Below are 19,046 nucleotides of genomic sequence, written 5' to 3'. Positions count from 1 at the left end.
TTCTGTATAGAGGGGGAGTCAAATGTGAATTTGCAATTCGTGGATGTAATTGTCATCTGTGAATAACAGCTGATAATGGTTTAGGCGAAATGTAAGTTAGGTGAAATGGGAAGACACCTGTTCATCCGGTTGGCAGGCATACGCTTTACCGACTACACTTAGGTAGACACTGTAGCAAAATAAAACAAAAGTCATGTTCATTCTATGGTGTTTCAACTTCAAGTACGGACCTCATTCTGGTATATCAAGTACATTTCATTACCGAAGACTTCCTTGGTTCCTTGCACCGAGTGACAGCGCTTCACGATTGCAAGAATAGGATGGTTTCAGTTCTTGTAGCTCCTTTCTCCAATTGTACCCATTTGGATATGGATGTACGTATAGAGCAGATCCTGACTAATGATGGCTTTCGTAGCACTATTGCCATGAATAAACTGAAGTATTAATATACTGTATGGTACATGTATGTGGGGAATCCCTTGATGCGTATATCCACAAGCTGAAATGTTTCAATGGAATGAAATTGTATAGGCTATACAGTAAGACTAATATCGCAAAAAGCCATTTGACTTAACTGTTAGTCGCAGTTATCAGAAGTGTTTCAACATTATCATGAACCTCATGGAACACTTTCCGGGTATAAATTCTTAATTTACGCAGACTAGCATATTATTAAAGTCTAATGAATAGTATTGTATGTATTGAAATTCACGTTAAAATCTAGATAATTGTCTCACATAGGCTAGATATCCCTAACAGTTGTTAAAGCCAATAAAAAATACCGGGAAGTAAACATAGCTTTGTTAATGTCAAATCCAAGAATCTGAGAAATTGTAAGCTTAATAATTAAAAAAAAAAAACTGTACTACTACCTCTACTGTACTACTATTACTACTACTATACTAATAGCAATAATAATTATAATAACAGACCTCTTCAATAAATAAATAAATATCATATGTCTTTATGATTAACTTGATATTCTTGGAAAAGAACTATTTGAACTTTGGAATTAGAACAATATTGAGTTTTAAATAGCAAATATTGATTATCCTTTTGCTTTCTTTTGCCGTGATGGAACAATTATGAAGTGGATAAGACAACGTCAATTATGGAGTTGTTCCTACGTAATTTGTCGCGTGGTAACGTAATTCGTTTTATTACTGTATTGTCATTTCTGCAAACCTAGCACTCTTAATAGACAAGAGCTATATCTTATCTTCTGAATGTGATTATTACATGATTTCGCACATAAAATCAACTCATCTTTCTCATCTTGAACACGTTCCGCTTTTGTTATGTACTAAAACGTAATGAATTATTTTCTACAGCCAGCACCAAAAGTTGCCATTCTTGTATTCTAAAGATATTTCGAACATTCAAATAAGGTCTAATTCTTTATCGTGTTGTATGAGGATATTTCTCAGGTTGTTTCTTGCTCTCTTACTATTCAACAAGGGATTTCTTCTGCCCATCGATCATCACTCTCTCCACTGTGTCTGGCTCACTGCCACTTCAGTGTTTTTTTAAATTTATTTTTATTTTTATTTTTTAACGATTAAATGTCATTCCTGTTATCTTCTTGATACGTGAAGTTTGCAGACGATGAATGGGTGGTTTTGTCATATCTACGATCTAGTCAAAGCAAGTAGAATACATTGATTTATTCTTTCAAGATATAAGCTTAGTTTTTAATATGAAGCTATTCTTTTCAGTGCAGAGCTCCTTCGTGGCTAAGCGGTTAGCGTACGCGCCTTTGGCGTGGGAGACCCGGGTTCGATTCCCGGCGGGAGCTCATGTGGTTCGGATTCCACGTTAATCAGTAGGTCCACGTCTCATATAACCTCGCTGCTGAACGGGACGTTAAGCTCTAAATCAACTCAACTCTTTTCAGTACATCTTATTAAATCTGATATTTTCTTTTTCAAATGAAAAAAAAAAATCGTCCCAATCTCACTTTTTGAGAAACTGTATTCACATTCATAGCCTACGTTGCAAAAGAAGAAAAAAAGAAAAAAAAAGAAAAAGAATTTATTTTTTTCTCTCTTTCAGACCTTACTTCGAACCTTCTTTAGGAAGATATTGTAGCTACGGTTATAAGTAGAAAGCCTTAAAATGAAAGTTTTCTGTTTTTGTTTTTTTAAAGAAAAAAATAACACTACTACACGTGCTTACTCCGATGGACGTGAAAAGTAACAAGAAAGAAAGATACGCTAAGAACTATGTATTAACAGTAGAGGAAACTGTTTTGGAAGGAGATAAATCTGAATAACTTCCACAAATAGTAAGTCCCATTATATTTAAAAAGTTGGGGTTATTTCTGGATAGACTTGGTATGACAGCACCACGAAAGCATAATCCAAAAGTGAGTAGCGCGTGGTTTCTCCATGGATGTCCAATACAGCTGTGACTTGACAAGGCATAGAGAATACGAGATCTTGGGTGTCCTAAGATAGGGCACGCCATGCATCTACGACTGCCAAACTTAATTATAATCAACTATAGCTAGAGAAAGTCTCTGTTTTGAGTAGTCATGAACCACATGTATTGAATCGGCGAAAGCTCAGGTGAATACGAAGACAGTGAAAGCAGTGGAATCTCTTCTACATCTAGAAAGTAGAATGTTGTGTACCACATGTGGCCATACGTTATCTTGTTCGAAAGTGTCTCCGCACAGAACCTGAAGTAAATACACTTCCAATTGGTCCAACGCAACATCTCATCGACGCACTATTAAACTGAACTTATCAATATGTATTAAACACGAGAAAGTATACAATCCAATAGCACACAAGAATACGGCGTCCGAAAGACGATCGATAAAATGATGTAAAATGGAGGCGTTTCCCAGTGTTCTTCCGCGGTACCTCCAGACATGAGTGGAAATCATGATAGAACAGACAGAAACAGAATTCGTAAGATGCGTGACGTTTGAGGCAACATTGCAGCTGCACACGCCTAGAATGTGCAGTCAAGGGGCATCGTACAAATATCCTTCACTCCACCAGACGATGCCGAACTACGATCCGCCATAATCATGTGTACAGTAAGTCTGTCCTCTCGGCCTAAGTTATGATGTACTCCTTGGGACCCTGCACGTCATTGAATATTATCTTACTGGAATCATCGGTGACATATTCGCATCACTGTGACTGGATTCCATCCGCGATTGTTGCCAGTGTCGCGGAAAATAATTTGTAGTTACGTTATCCCACAATTACTTCGCGTTCAAAGCCGCGAACTGAAATTTGGTAGACCTATTTCGACTTCTCATTTAAAATTATTAGACACGTGTCTAGCCGTTTTTTTTTTTTTTTTATTTTAAGATTTACCCTCGAAGAGAAAACAAAAGGGTGGGAGTGCAATTGTTATAATTGAATAGTCACATCTCGAAATTCGCTAACATTACAGACATGAAATTTGGTATTTAGATTTTTAAATTTAAAATAATTAAAGACGTGTTTTAGTGTTTTTTAAATATATTTTTCCCTAGAAGGGAACAAAAAATATTTAAAAAAGGAGTAGGGTTTGCAATTGTTAAAACAAAGTTGACCATATATCGAATCCCTTAATATTCGGGACATTAAAATTGATATTTATTTTAAAAAAAATAGATGTGTTTCATCGTTTTTTAATGTTTCGCTTTGAAAAAAATAAAAAAAAAGTCGGGGGTTGCAATTGTTAAAATAAGATGGCCATATCCTATTTATTTTTTGAAATCTCTGAAGATTAGATATATATATTAGGGATATGAGAGATGCGAGGCCATAGGCCGAACAAATGAGGGGTCTGGGGGCAAAGCCCTCAGCTGGCTGAAGTCTCGTAATAATATACGTTACATTGTGTCTATAATGATGTATGACTATAAGTGTCTATAAAATAGTTACTTCATGTAGTGTTTAACAATGTTGCTGCGGCTGTGGGTGTTGATTGGTACAGTCTGAATCAAAATTGATTTTAACTAGATATTAAATATTTCTTTTTTTAAATTCTTAAATTTTGCTACACCTCCTTTGGGATTGGTGTGTAGCAACACTCCTGTTTGAAACCACTAAAGGCTTCGATCTAATATGGGTCATAAATGTTTTTCATTATAGTAGGGAAAAGGTGGGTAAAATGATCCCTGCAGGTAAAATGATCCCCTACCCCTACAGCGGAAATTAATGGCGCTGCTTGTCGTATCACGTGGTTGCTACGTCACACAAAATAAGCTGTCCTTGTTCATCAGTTCTCTTTGGATGAGAAACGTTTCGTTAGTCTTCCAGACGAAAAAATAATATTTTCATAACGTTGTTTATAAGTACTATTTTTGCTGTATCTGTACTAACGCATGAATGAGACACTATTTGTTGAAAAACTAGTCCTTAACGCTATATATTTAGAAATGCAGGTGGAAGTCTTCTCCATGTTTTGTCATACAAGAACATATTTAATGGAAGCCATATGAAAAGGCAAAACGATCCCGGGATCATTTTACCTTATTATTATTCCATTTTCTTAGGGATAATTTTGTCGTTTTTGTTTATTTGACTCAAGGTAATCCATATGAGCATGTTAATGAAATCCTTAGAGATATGCCTACTTTAAGTGATGTCCAGTAAAACCTGTCGAACCATTCTAGGACTGCTGTTCTGGAGGCTGCTGTTCCAAAATTAAAGGAATATAGAAGGGAGGCTATGGTTTTTTAAAACGAAGAAGTTGCAATTCGCAGAAAAAGAAATATCAAGTATCATCTCCTTTTGACGACACATCCATGACAGTTACCGAGTGTATCTATTGTCATGACGTATATTCAAAGTCTGCTGGAGGTTAGGGTTGGATAATGTGTCAGCAGTTCCAAGAATGGACCCACGATCAGTGTGCTGGTGTTGATGAAGATGAAAATGAAGATTTCTTTGTGTGTGACATGAGTTCTGCCACTTAGCCTACAAGAAAGCTGATCCCAAAAAAGCATAACAGAACTAAGTGTTCAAAAAACGTTTTCTATATTGAACAATATATTAGCCTACCTTAACAAACTATAAATACTATTATTACTAACATACCTTAACACAGTATTACCACATCCTGTATTCCATTTAAAATATATATATATATATAATTATTTTTGTAAGTTCACAAAGATTTTTCTATTATTTTCAATGGCGGGATCATTTTACCTACCCCTAAGGCAAAATGATTCTTTCGCAATAGGTTCAAATTTGTGCCAAAATAATTTCAAATATGTTTATTGACAATATTCAAATTTACACGTTAGAAACTTGAGATAACACCTTATTCTACCGATACAATTACCACAATATAGATCATTAAAGCTAAAATCTGGAGGTCAATTTGTCTTAAAGGGATCATTTTATCCTGCTCTCCCCTACATCTCAAAGTTATGAAATTTTCTTTCTTTCTTTCTTTTTTCTTTTTTTAATATAACCAATGCATAAGTTAATGCAGCTGTACCGACAGAAGATTCATGAACATTTTAAACATGTAATTGATTATGTTCATAATCGATTTCCTTATGAAGTTTTCATTATTATTATTATTATTATTATTATTATTATTATTATTATTATTAATAATAATAATAATAATAATAATAATAATAATAATAATAATAATAATAATAGGTATTACATGCAGCATTAATATATCAACGAAGTTTTCATTATTGCTGCAGCTTCATTAACGTACACGTTGTTTACGTTGACGGAAAAGAAAAAGCTTAATTTTCTCAAAACATGTTTACACCTTACATCGAAACTCTTAACGGATAACAGGTATATCAACTCCTGCATCCTCTTAACATTAAATTAAGCTTACTACAGTAAACTCTATTATTATTATTATTATTATTATTATTATTATTATTATTATTATTATTATTATTATTATTATTATTATTATTATTATTATTATTGATTTTTAGCAGTTTAGTTAGATATGTGCAAGATTACGTGATGTTAGGGTATATTTACATACAAAATGTTATATTCTCATTGTTTCCTGGAAACAAGAATTAATTTAATATTTCGCTCAAAGAAACACAAGACCTACCGGTATACATTCTTACACGTATGTAGCAGAATTCTTTCTTTTTTAATTTTCAAAATCTAATTTAAGCACCAAAAAATAAATAAATAAATAAATAAATAATGCATTTGCTTTAGAAGTGTGTGTGCACAATCTACATCGATGCAACATGTCTGGAACAACAATTCTGTAATTTGTCAATATAAAAGATGTCTCTGTTAAAGAATGTATAGAAACAATAAGAAAAATGAAAGCATCTAAATCTAGTAAATTTATGAATATTAATATGTTTTACTTTTACATATGCAATTAGGTTTGAAGTGTCTTAATATGAGAAATATTGTTCTACCAGCCTGCTTACCGAATAACTGACACTTTCATTGGAGCAACGAAGTTCCACATGATCCGCTCATAGTTTTTTTTTTTTTTTTTTAATATTATTACATTAACCTTCCAACCTCAACCATCCACAACACGTGTTCTATACCAAACCACAAACATAGTAATAAAAAATACTTATTAAAAATGTTTTGCATGTACTTATGACGATTAGATACGTCCTGTATAACATCATTTCTATTTCAGTCTCTTAGCGACTGGTTTATCCAAGAACAAACCAGTTGTCTTGAAGTAATATAACGCTTGGTAACTGTTTTTGTTTTAATCCTAAAGTTCTCTACTTAATAAAATAATTATTTGGTAGCAACAGTCAAATTTAAGCATTACAAAATCTGCAAAAAAAAAAAAAAAAGTTTGATTGTAATGAATAATAATTGGGCAAATGTTTGATGATTGATAAGCTGATGACATCTCACGCAATTGGAAATCATCTCCTTAATATTCTTTTTTGAGCTGTAATGCTAAGAAACTTATATTATTATTAATTCGGATTACTATTATTATTAATATACTTCGTTGCTTCACTTTGTTTCAAAACGATTATTACAAGGATACAAGACTTATTTACACATTCGCAAAATAGTCAATGTCTTGAAACTCAAAGATTATTTGGAAGATAGAAACCCCCCCCCCCCAAGATACACATCATTCTCATCTTTACATACATATACCGTACTTCTTTTGTTTTCTTTAAATATATATAATTGATTGGTTTATTTTTTCAACTTCATAACACTATCATTCACAAACATTGTTCCATGTAAGTATTTTAATAACTTCCTTAAACTTTACATACTGATATACGAGTTGTAATATGATAATATTCTAATTTTTCACAATAAGTTAGTAAAACTTGAAAAGAAGTTAGAAAATTAAAGTCTTAATGATGTTGAATACTTGCGCCATCTTTAATTTTTAGTCCTTTGATTTATATGAAGATTATTATTTTTATTTTGTTTATTTCTTTAAGACGAACGGTTTATTTCAAAGAGCTGTTTAAATGTTTCTTACTTATTACTTACGAGGAAACTGATTCAAGTGTGACACGAAATTGTTGACAAATTTATGCGCAAACGAAGTGTTTTTATGCATAATTAAGCCCATTAGAGGGAAAAACCCTTGATCTCAACCGTTCCGGAGATATAGAGAGGTAAAGGAAAGGCTGGTGCTCCGATATTTTGTTAATTTTTGAATATGTAGCGATAGTACAAGTGTAAAAGAGTCTTTAAAAATGAAAAAATCCTCGAAACTTTAGTAATACGTCGTCTTAGACATGAGGGTTACAAAACCGAAGAGTCCATTAAAATTCTAGGGGGAGAATGTTTTGAAGGGGAAGGCGAAAATAACGGAGTTCCATTGTTACCTGAAATAGGCTTGCAAGGTGTCTATGTATAGGTTTCTCGGTACACTGAAACGAATAAAACCATCATCAGGTCAAATAGGATAAAAAAAATGTAAAAATAAATAAATAAATAAATAAATAAAAATAAAAATGGTGGCCGTGCGAACTTTCCAAATATTTCTACAATTATTAAACGATCGGAGCGAAAAATGGCCCAAAAGTGCATTTTGCTATTATAATAGTCAAGGGTGAAAATCGGAATCGAAAAAATAAAAATGAAAATGACAGCCGTTTAAACTTTCCAGATAATTGTAATTTCCGCAATTATCAACCGATACGAATCAAAGTTGGAACAAAAGTGGGTGATTGTAATACCTTAGGAGATTAGAAATATTAGCTTAATTCAACAATAAAGTTTCAAACTGTCGGCCGTTTGTAATTAAAAAGATCTACTTGTCTCTTTTAGCCTTGTCTCAAAACGTGAAATAGAATTGGTAATTTTCTATGTGTCTGGCGATGCTGATTTAAATGAAATCATTGATGATCAACAAAAAGAACACTAATATAGTTTTGTTGTGATAATTACTAACTAGCTGCTATTCAGATATTGGTTTTAAAGAAATGTTCCAGGAAGGAGTGTCGACAAAAACACGTGAATGACCAAACAGATACAGTACATTGTCGGTCCTAGTGTACAAGAGAAAAAAGGGGGGATATCAGTTGATGCTTATTTATGTACAAATACAGTTTTCTCGTTTTCTACGAACTAAAGACATGATATAATTATTAGCAAGTAATACCATACAATATTGTTCTTCGTGTCAATGACGTTTGTTAATTCTCACAGCCCCTTCCTTTTACCGGCCCCGGGTAAAAGCTACGTTACTCATCTCAACATTAAACATAACTTTTATTCGATCCGGTGCATCTTTCTTAACGGTTAAAGTGAATTTTCAAACATATTCACTCGCAACAGAGCCGAAAATCCATAAAATATCAGAGCACCAGCTTTTCCCTTACCCCTTTATATCTCCGGAACGGTTGAGATAGAAGGTTTTCCCCTCTAACGGAATTAATCGTTCACACAAACACTTCGATTGCGCGTAAACTCATCCACAATTTCGTGTCACATTTAAATCGATTTCCTCGTTAGTGACATTTATATTTTGCGTTGTATAATTTTAACGTGTAATAATCAAACTTAATTTCGGTAATATTAAAATCTTATATAATAGAAATTCATTTTGAAATAGCAAGTGACATCGTAACTAGAGCATTTCTCTTCCTGTGAAACGTTTGTTTACCCGCATGTACTTAAACAAACCAACAAAAAATACGGATATTTACAAATTATTGACTGAATGTCGAGATAATGCGCAAAAAAAAAAAAAAAAAAAAAAAAGTAGAGCGTTTGCGATTTATATTCAATCTAATTGATAAATGGAGTTTGAAATTCTTATTCCAATATCGTTTCTCGGTCTGGATATGGCCTTTTGACGAAATCATGTAGAACCGGAAGTCATAGTTATTTGAGTTATTTTTAAATTATTATTCCTATTATAAATAACTCATTGCTAGGACTAAATAAAGTATACTTTTTTTTTTTTAAAGAAAAAGAAGAAGACCTTTCTCATAAAGACTTGTACCTGAATATGGTACTGAAGGTATTTTCAAAAGATGATTGCAATAGATCTTTCTGTAGTATCTAATCCACTAAACATGTTAATTTCTGAAAATGAAGCTGGAATTGTAAATTAGCTGCAAACGTAGCTACACAATAATTTGTACGGTGGTATTTCTTGCATGTTAAATATTTATTCAATCGATAATTCCGTACAAACGTAGAATATAGTGACACACATAGAGGGTGTCCAAGAAGTCCCCGCATCCCTAGGTTTGAGAATCAGAAGGACATTTTTTTTTTTCAATGTGGTCATATATTGTGAAACGCAGCATATTCAGTTCAACTGTTCTTCTGCAAAGTTATTTAATTGGAGACATTGCAATTGAGCGAGCGATGGCAGCACATGTTTCCTCACGCGTGTTCTTACGTCAGTACGGCTTGTCTTTGACACGTCCTGAAGTAAACACACGTTTCTCCCAATCAACCAGGATTGTTTTATGAGATAGATCCTTTACAAAGCCATTGTCTCCTCTGTGTCATTGTTTGCTCTGTGTGACAGTGTTCGTAGTTTGAGGGAAATTTCCCTAATCTAGGGATAATTCATAGGTAAATTTAGTAAAAAGAGAAAACCTATGAATTTACCTAAATTCATAGGTAAATTTAGTAAAACATGAAAATCAAGGTAAATTCTCGTGTTGACTGATTGACCAATACAAATTCTTAAATTTTTCTTTGTTCTTCAGAAATGAACCAATACAATAGCAAAACTTTGTGTGAGTGTGTGTGTCTGTTCAAAGTTGTATAACGTGAGCCCATTGTTGGCTGTGGGTATTTGTGTACATTTCTGTTTTTAAAAGGCGAAGGAGAAAGTCATAAAAAAAAATAGAAACAAAAAGCAATGAATAAAACTAATGGGGTTGTCAATTCCTTTAATATAGCTAAATTAATCTCATCATATAACCTCTGTCAAAATTGGACACTCAATAAACTACAGAAAATTTAATAAGAAAAGGTAAAATTTTGTGTCAGTGTGAATCTACGAATATTGTTGTGTGGTACAACCACAGCCCTGCCAAATCGTTCCTCAACTGTATAACTGCAACCACTCATTTCAGCCATGGCTTCAAAATTGATACATTTCACGTAATCTTGAAAGTAAGAATACTACACAGCGCTTGAAGATAGAGATACCAAACAGTGTTGTCTGTATGTGACCATGAAAGCAGTGTTACCAACATCACAACTAAAATCACACTCACATTGTTCTCTGTGATTCTCAAACTTACGGCTACGAGTACTGAAACTTCTCGGACACCCTGTACAATGACTATAAATATAAGTAGGGTAGCATAGTGGTAAGATAGACTAAGGTAAGGTAGAGTAAAAGGTTAGTATTTCTGCAGTTCGGTTATATTTGACTTTATTATGCCAATATTACGATAGTACTCACTGTACTGTATGCAACGGCGCCGACATTCCATTCTAAAATTTATGTGGGTGCATATCAATGGCTGGGCGTGTTAGCCTATGTGTTTTCAGAAAAGTCTCGATATTTATCCTTAGTTAAAATCTTTTATGTACTTCCATAAAGGGCTCTTCTATGATAATGCCCTAAGTCAGTAATTTGCATTTAACAGTTAAGTTTGCCAATTTGACTTGTTAATAGCGTTTAAGTTTTTTGGTCCAAAGATGGGATACAGGCCTATACTAATCGATAGATCGGATTAAACTGAATAAAATGATACAGGTTGAGTGTGAAGTCTCATAAATAGTTTTACTGAAAATTGAGAAAAACTTTTTTCTTTTTTCTTTTCTTTTTTCTTTTTTTTCTTTTTTTCTTTTTTTTTGTAAACTAAAGAAAATGAAGCTGTATTCTAACCACACCACCTATTAAAATGTCAGGAACGGCCGTAATTCAGTGGTAAAGCAATTACCTCTGGGGCGTGGGGTACCTGGTTCGATCGCAGCTCTCGCCAAATGAGCTTTGTGGTTTACAAACACCGTGTGCGTGAGTTTTCTTTGGGTTCCCCTGTTTCCTTCCACTTTCGTCATTGCACCATTATCATCCATCTCATCATCACAGCATTCTTTTCGTTAGTCTCGGTGCATTACCGTGGGACGTTAAACTATATAAGTTATATATATGCAGTGGCGTATATACGATTTTGTTTCGAGGGGGACTTTGGTAACTTTATTCCTGGTAATATGAAAATTATTAGTTCGTTACAGAAACATGGTAATATGAAACCTGGTCAGAGAGTGAAAGTAGTACGGTACAACGAAAATATTGGTAGAAGTCCATGTTGAGCACGAGCGAATATATGCCTCGCGGAGAAGGGGGAATTTCGTAGCTCGAGAAGAGTGAATTTACCCCCTGAAACCATCACTGATTGTCTACCTCACGAACAACGCTACAAGAATACCTCAGCAACTTAAGTGGGTAAATGCATTTCGGACACAACTAAATATATTCCGAATTTTGTAATTCCGCTTTATAAAAAAAGACAAATTTCTACACTAATCAACTTTTAATGAGGTGTTCAAAGATGAGAAATATATCACCATAAAGAAATGATATGGATCAGAGAGTAAATTGTCATACGTAGTTGATGGCAAAAACCTTTTTTGTTTGTTTGTTTGTTTGTTTATAAACATAAAAAATTGTCGGTGTACGATAACTACGATACTTATTAAGACGAAAGTGTCACTTGAGTATAGTAATACGCCTATTAAACTTCTCATCATAACGTTAGCAAGATAGCGATACACTGTATGATTAATAAATATAGCTCAAAATTAACATGATCTCTTTATACATTGATTGTATCTAATTATAATATTGCCCAAAGGTAAGACATAATATTCATCGATAAATCACGTCGAGCTAAAGAAAGCGAGATGCTTAGAGTACCTAAATTATCATGCATAGTTTTCGGGAAACAAAAAATTACGGCGCTAAAAGTGCGTTGTACGTACCAATAGTAACTCAGATAGCATACATTTTTTTTCCTTGCCGCCAGATTTTTATTTGTACACTGTATGTGAAAAAATAGACTGTTAATAAGCAGGTTGTATTATTGTTGTTTGTCTCCTAACAACGACACAGTAGCCCCGCGTAGCGGTCGCGAGTTCGATTCCCAAAGGGGATACTTGTTCGAAAAGGTGTAACAGCTTTTTCAGGCCAGACATTCTGAGTGAGGTTTTTCCTGGGTTTTCCTCATTTACACCAGGCAAATACCGAGATAGATGGTACCTAATATAAAAGTCCCAGGCCGTTTCCTTCCTTTCTCATTCGCTCCTTCCCCTCCAATTCCCGGAGTAGTGTGATCGCTGAGGGACGTCATTCCTCATATATGTGAAGAACTGATATAGCTATACATGCCGCAAGCCCAACACACTACTAGCGGCGACCCACATTCTACTAGCTACTTGCAACAAAACAGAAATTTATAAAATAAGCTGAATAAGATTCAGTCTTAAACAGCTTGGTTTACCATAAACTCCTTTATATATTTACTCTGTCCGTGTTGCCGTCCGGGAGACACAAAATCTGGTTGATGGATCACCATCAATTTTGGCTAGGAGATGGAAAGTCAAAAGTAAGGAATCGACCTCGTTGATCGGCGTGGTCCATCTAGTTGAGCCCAACATATGGTCATTCAAACATTGGTTCCCTATATATTCCTATGGGAGTAATAATTATGCATATCACCCTTGCTTGATTGACTACCCGCAACGCTGCTGAGATTAGCGGGTTAGTATAACGCTCAGGATGCAAATATACTAATTCGTGGGCGGAATACAGAGCTAAAATGAAACTAAATGATTTTCTAATCGACACACTCTAAGATTTTCTATTTTCAAAATATACTTCATTTAATGTGAAGTAAAATGCTATATTTAAGCCTAGGCTTGGTAAAATTTAGCTTGTTAAGGAGTTTGGTTGTAGTACTGTGACACCGCTACTTCTTCATTGATCAAATTAATTAGTTCTTAGGTACCTTAATGGAAATGAGTAAATGTCTATGTACGTAATAAAGTTACTTTGTCGATAACAGTAATCTTGTTCTTTGCAACTTAAAAAAAAAAGGCGAAAAAGATATAATTACCATCATATATCAAGTTTTCATATGAACCCCTTATTTTTAAAATAAAATTAAAAAATGTTTATGAAATTATTTAGAAACCAATAACAGCGTGGCTACTATGTGTGTTTCTGTGGGTGTTGTCTTAGATTTGATTCTCCGTGGGAACATACATAATTTGGATTGTATGTTAAACTGTGGCAGGAGCGTCATTTCAGATTTTGCTTGGGGGGGGCAAGACCCCTTGATAAAATTTCGCGTGTTTCACTGATTTACTACTATTCTATTGATAAAATCTATATACATCTCAAACTCAGGGGGAAGCAAATGCCCCTCCTTGCTCCCCCTAAATGACGCCCCTGAACTGTGGGTTCCGTGTAGTATGTTCTCAGTTAAAAAGAAATGCCAGAGCCTTTTATTTGTTAATGGTTTAAAATTTCTCAATATGAAAATAATAACACAATAATTTTTCGTTATAAAATAAACTGATGAAAGTACTTTACTTACTCATCGTATAGTGACTCCATGATTAGAACACCCTCTCTGGGCACCAGATTACATCGCAAATTAATCTTCTTTGCGATCACACACTAGAAACTACTTCGTCTAAGAAAGGGTTGCCGTTCGCTGGGTGGAGCAGGTTTGCCCGAAAATGAACAGACCAGGCACCCATCCCTACAGGATACACGCTACAACACAACAGCCATCCGACCGGTCTCGTAGCGGATTCACCACAAAAAACAGCCAAATTCTCACACGGCCCCGGCGTCCCCTGTTGTGCGCTGTTACGTCGTCCGGTGTAACTATTTCCTTCCATCCAATAGTTCTCTACCCGTCGGAAGGGAAGAGAGAATCAAGGGGGTAGACGGTCAAAGGATCGGAAGAAACGAAAGCATCAAACGGCCAGTGACCTCTTTCAAAACCCTCTAAAATGGTTTTATGTTTTTCTGGTAAAGCTCTGAAAAACAAGCCATTACCGAAAGCTTTTCTTGGCTGTTATATTCTCAAACCTTACTTCATGGCTAAAAATTTATCTTATCGAAAAATATATTGTTTGAAACTAGCTAGTCAAACAATAACAACTAAAGGGAAAGAAAAAGATACACATTTTAAAATGTTTTCCTCTCTTCACTATATTATGTCCAAAACTAAACGCACAATGAACATCGACGGTTTGCAGTATCGTACCAGATAGTCTAACTGAAAGCTGGTGCTTGCCCGTCTTAACGTGTGGGCCCGATGGGAACTTGCACGGGGACCCCACGAGCATAGAGAACCCATGCTAATTTGTGTACGTCAAGTGACTTACCAGAAGTAAATACTACTACACTGTAGTCTAGACTATTCTAAACTATAAAAATAATATTTGCCTCAATGTTGTTTAATAAGGAAGTCGGTCAGGTCATACCCTAGCGTTCACTTATGAGAAAAAGAATCGTGAAAGTCTCAGTGAGAATTAGGGATGGCCACATTTTCCGGAAAAACGGAAAACGGAAAATATTTTTTCCGGAAACCGGAAAATTGAAAACGGAAAACGGAAAATTTTCCGGAAAATCGGAAAACGGAAAATTTTCCGGAAAATCGGAAGACGGAAAATTTTCCGGAAAAATGGAAAACGGAAAATGTGATTTCCGGAAACCGGAAAACTCTTTTTCCGGAAATGGCCATCCCTAGTGAGAATGGCAAGTCACAGGATTTTTGTCAGCGTTGCCAACATGTACGATAATTATCGAATCATACGATAATTTTGACCCCCGTACGATGTACGATAATAGGAAAGTATACGATAATTTAATAACTTCAGGTAAAATGTAAAGATAGTTCTGGGGGTATTTGAAATTCGAAAAAAAATTATTCATTGCTTGAAAAAGGTATGAATTTTGCAACAAATGTGACAATATTACTCAAAACATTACAAATGCGAACCAATTCACCTGTTTACTTATGTTTATTATTACTATGTAATTGGTTAATCGGATCACTGGGATTTAACATACACTGAACACATACACATGAAACCCCCGTTATTTATTCGATCAATAAGAAAGAATTACTAGTTACGTGATGTAGATAAGTTTTCACAAGTAAACATATAAAATATTGAAGGAAAACCGCAGAATTCTTTTCGATAGACTAGTAAAGAATAGAACTTCATTCTTGTTTTCTGAGGAGATTCAAGTATATAGTTTTAGCTGTTAGCTTTCGCGTTAGTTTCCTCTTAATAATAATAATAATAATAATAATAATAATAATAATAATAATAATAATAATAATAATAATAATAATAATAATAATAATAATAATAATACAGCTTGATATTTAGACTTGAAACAAAATATACGATAATTTTATGGCAAAAACGATAATTTTAAGTGCTACATACGATAATATATTCTGATCGGGTTGGCAACGCTGATTTGAGTTGATTTTTAGTTTAGCGTCCCTTTCAGGAGCGAGTCTGTATGAGACGTGGACCTACTGATTAACGTCGAATCCGAACCACATGAGCTCCGCCGGAAATCGAACCCGGGTCTCCCACGCCAAAGGCGCGTAAGTTAACCGCTTAGCCACGAGGGAGCTCTCAGTCACAGGATTTGAATCGAGGACCAGCTGATTACGAGACAAGATGATAATCATTCATTTAACTTTGCTTGCAAGCTCACGACAATCTATAAATGCCGTTAATAATCGAAAGCAAAACTGTTTTCTACCTAATTTAACGCAAATGGAGAATAAAGACAAACGGCATTGAGAAACTTCATATGTTGCACGCATATTCGAGTGTCCATACTCCTGTCATTCCGCGCGTACACTTGATCTCTTGTTTCTTGGTTTGTTGGAGAAGTGTGATAGCGTCCCTTTCAGCACCTGGGCTATATTACACATGGACTTACAATTTAAGGTGGAATCCGAACCACCATAATACGTTTAAATTTCTAGACTCTCCCATCGGGATTCTAACCCAGATCACTGAGTACCAAAGTGGTGAGGGAACGCGTCTGATCCATGACTACTAGATTTATACACAACAGACCCCCTAGATTGAGATGAACTTCAGCAACGCGTCGAAATACCATGGCCTAAATCTCGGGTCGTAGTAGCAGAGGCGACTCGTGAGGAAAGTCACAACGGTAAAAAAAAAAAAAAAAAAAAAAAAAGCTTTCTCGCTTTAAACAGAAGGAAAAGTCTCTTAATGTATTAATTTTTGTATACAACAATTAATACATTAGATAACCTTTATTCCCTTAGTTTCAAGTAATATAGCTTTAATTGACTTCCCTCACGAACTGCATCTGTGTACTAGTAATTGACGTTCATGGTCGCACCATTCAATACTGATCTCTTATGTTCTACAATTCTCTCAAGGCGCTGTCGCACAGAGCGGTAAAGTACTTATCTATCAAATTTAGCTAGTGTTTCACTTTCCTGATATTGCAATTTTAATGGCCAGGAGCATGCAAAGAAACATGTTAAAATCAAAGGCTTTAAAAAGTGCACCAATAAATATGCAAACTTTTAATTGCACATTATTCTTCTTGTGTTATTTATTTGTTGCTGTTACTTTCTAGCTGTCACATAGCATCAGGGCATATTGCAGTATTCATGAATTGTTCATGAATGAAAACTCGTAATTATTATGAAAAAGTACTAATGATATAAGACACGTTTCGTGTGAACAAGTTGTGTGGAGACCAAAATTGGCCACCAAAATCGTGCGATCTGGCACCATTTTACTTCTGTATTTGGATTTCATTTCTTCTAATCTGGCTTCAATACCATAGCAGCAAGCCAACAAAAATTTCTTTCTTGATTCTGTCAAAAATAAAAAAAAAGGTAATTACTCTTTGCTTCCAAACTTTTTTAAAAGAAAAAGTTCTACGATAATTTTCGTTGGGAAAAAAAATGTACTTGATTTTGAAGAAAAATGGAGTGTACTTTATTTGAGTCTTTCCAATGATTCTCATTGTATAGAGTTAAAATTAGTGAAGAGTAAGGGGAGTGTATATATCTACCCATGCAACAAAAATACATGTTCTAGGTATACTTTTGTAAAATAATAATAATAATAATAATAATAATAATGATAATAATAATAATAATAATAATAATAATAATAATAATAATAATAATAATAATAATAATAATAATAATAATAATAATAATAATAATAATAATAATGAAAAATCGTTGTTGGTAGAATATAGGATACATAAGGCTTTCGAGTCACCCCTTATGCTTAGATTGTCCTATAATAGCTTTTGCAAAGATCCTATGATTTTGATAATATTTGGTATATGTATTCCAAGAGGCTTTCCCACAGTCTCTCCAGTTTGGGGTTTCAAAACTATCTTGCCAGCCACAGCCTTTGATAGGTTGTACATAACACCAGAGAGTTTAGTTTTGAATCTGCATCATCAATATAATCCTACATCACAAAGTCCATTGACCTGTCATATTCTCACGTATTCAATGAACCTTCTTCCATCACAAACATGTGGAAATACTGAATTCATCAATAGAGTTATGTCACCTCATTGTGTTACTATTAGCAAACGAAGTCAGGGTAACAATATAGGACTCCTCAATAACTTTTATATTCCGAGATCAGCTATTGATCATTGTATCAATTCACTTTGTTTCTTTGTCAAAACTTTTTTTTTTTTAATGAAAATCTCCCCTGCTGTGGCTTTCAATTCCGCAACCATTTGAAGAAACTCAAACATAATTCTAATTCCCAAGAGATTTTTTTCCCCTTCGTCCCTGCTTATAACAATGGGGGACTGAAAAATAGGTGCACTTGTTCCTCTTAGAAAAAAAAAAATACAAAAGTTGGAAAATGTTTTCGCTCTTGCAAACAACATCCTTTCCGGGTTAATATCCGTCCCTTTTACACAACGTCATCGAAGGTCATTAGCCCCTGCAACGCGAGGACAACCAACACAGGACCTTCCCTTTAGATATTTGTTGGAAAATGGACGGAAGAATGATAAGAAGCTCTCGTTTCGGGGCTGAAAGATGTTTTTCACTTTCTATTTCTCTTTTCTCAATAGCTCTACTGGAAGTGTTACCATCTGCGAGATTTTGTTATTAGAAACATTTTCCCCTCAAAATTTTCCGTTCATCGATCGTGTGTATCAAGGGTGCCAATTTCTCTGTAAATTTTGGGGGACCCATTTAGATGAAGAAGGTATATATATATATGAGGTTTTTAAGACAAATTGCATTCAAATTATGCCAAATATTGTATATTCATAAATACAATAAGGGGCACACATGAGCTTTGGAGGACCCAAGGCCCCCCAAGATCGGCGCTCTTGGTGTATATAGAGAAAATTGGGATCTCAAAGTAAAAATACTGTAATACTTTATCAATTTAATGATTATCTATATTTCAAAAACTAGCTTTGAAAAACTTTTGTATAGATAAAGGTGTTACTTGTTTGAAAAGCTTTTAATATATATATACCTGTATATATATATATATATATATATATATATATATATATATATATATATATATATATATATATATATATATATATATATATATATATATATATATTTAAAA

At 34.2% G+C, this 19,046-nt stretch overlaps 1 protein-coding gene across 2 annotated transcripts in view; it reads right to left on the bottom strand.

Annotated features, from left to right (window-relative positions):
- The window catches only part of LOC145694979 (cytochrome P450 3A8-like), a 130,847-nt gene extending 116,395 nt beyond the window's left edge, over positions 1 to 14,452 (bottom strand). The window contains exon 1 of one of the 2 annotated variants that reach the window (XM_081771805.1): positions 13,985 to 14,452. In XM_081771805.1, the coding sequence (XP_081627931.1) occupies positions 13,985 to 14,004 (20 nt within the window). In that variant the 5' untranslated portion in view covers positions 14,005 to 14,452. The remainder of the gene's footprint in view (positions 1 to 13,984) is intronic. The other variant, XM_081771814.1, reaches the window with a different exon arrangement.
- Between the last annotated feature and the right edge of the window lie 4,594 nt (positions 14,453 to 19,046).

This window comes from Thermobia domestica, chromosome 1 (assembly GCF_964235325.1).
Source record: "Thermobia domestica chromosome 1, izTheDome1.hap1.1, whole genome shotgun sequence".
In the NCBI taxonomy this organism is placed as follows: Eukaryota; Metazoa; Arthropoda; class Insecta; order Zygentoma; family Lepismatidae; genus Thermobia; species Thermobia domestica.
The sequence above is the reverse complement of the archived record's forward strand: the minus strand, read 5'-3'. Positions and strand labels throughout refer to the sequence as shown.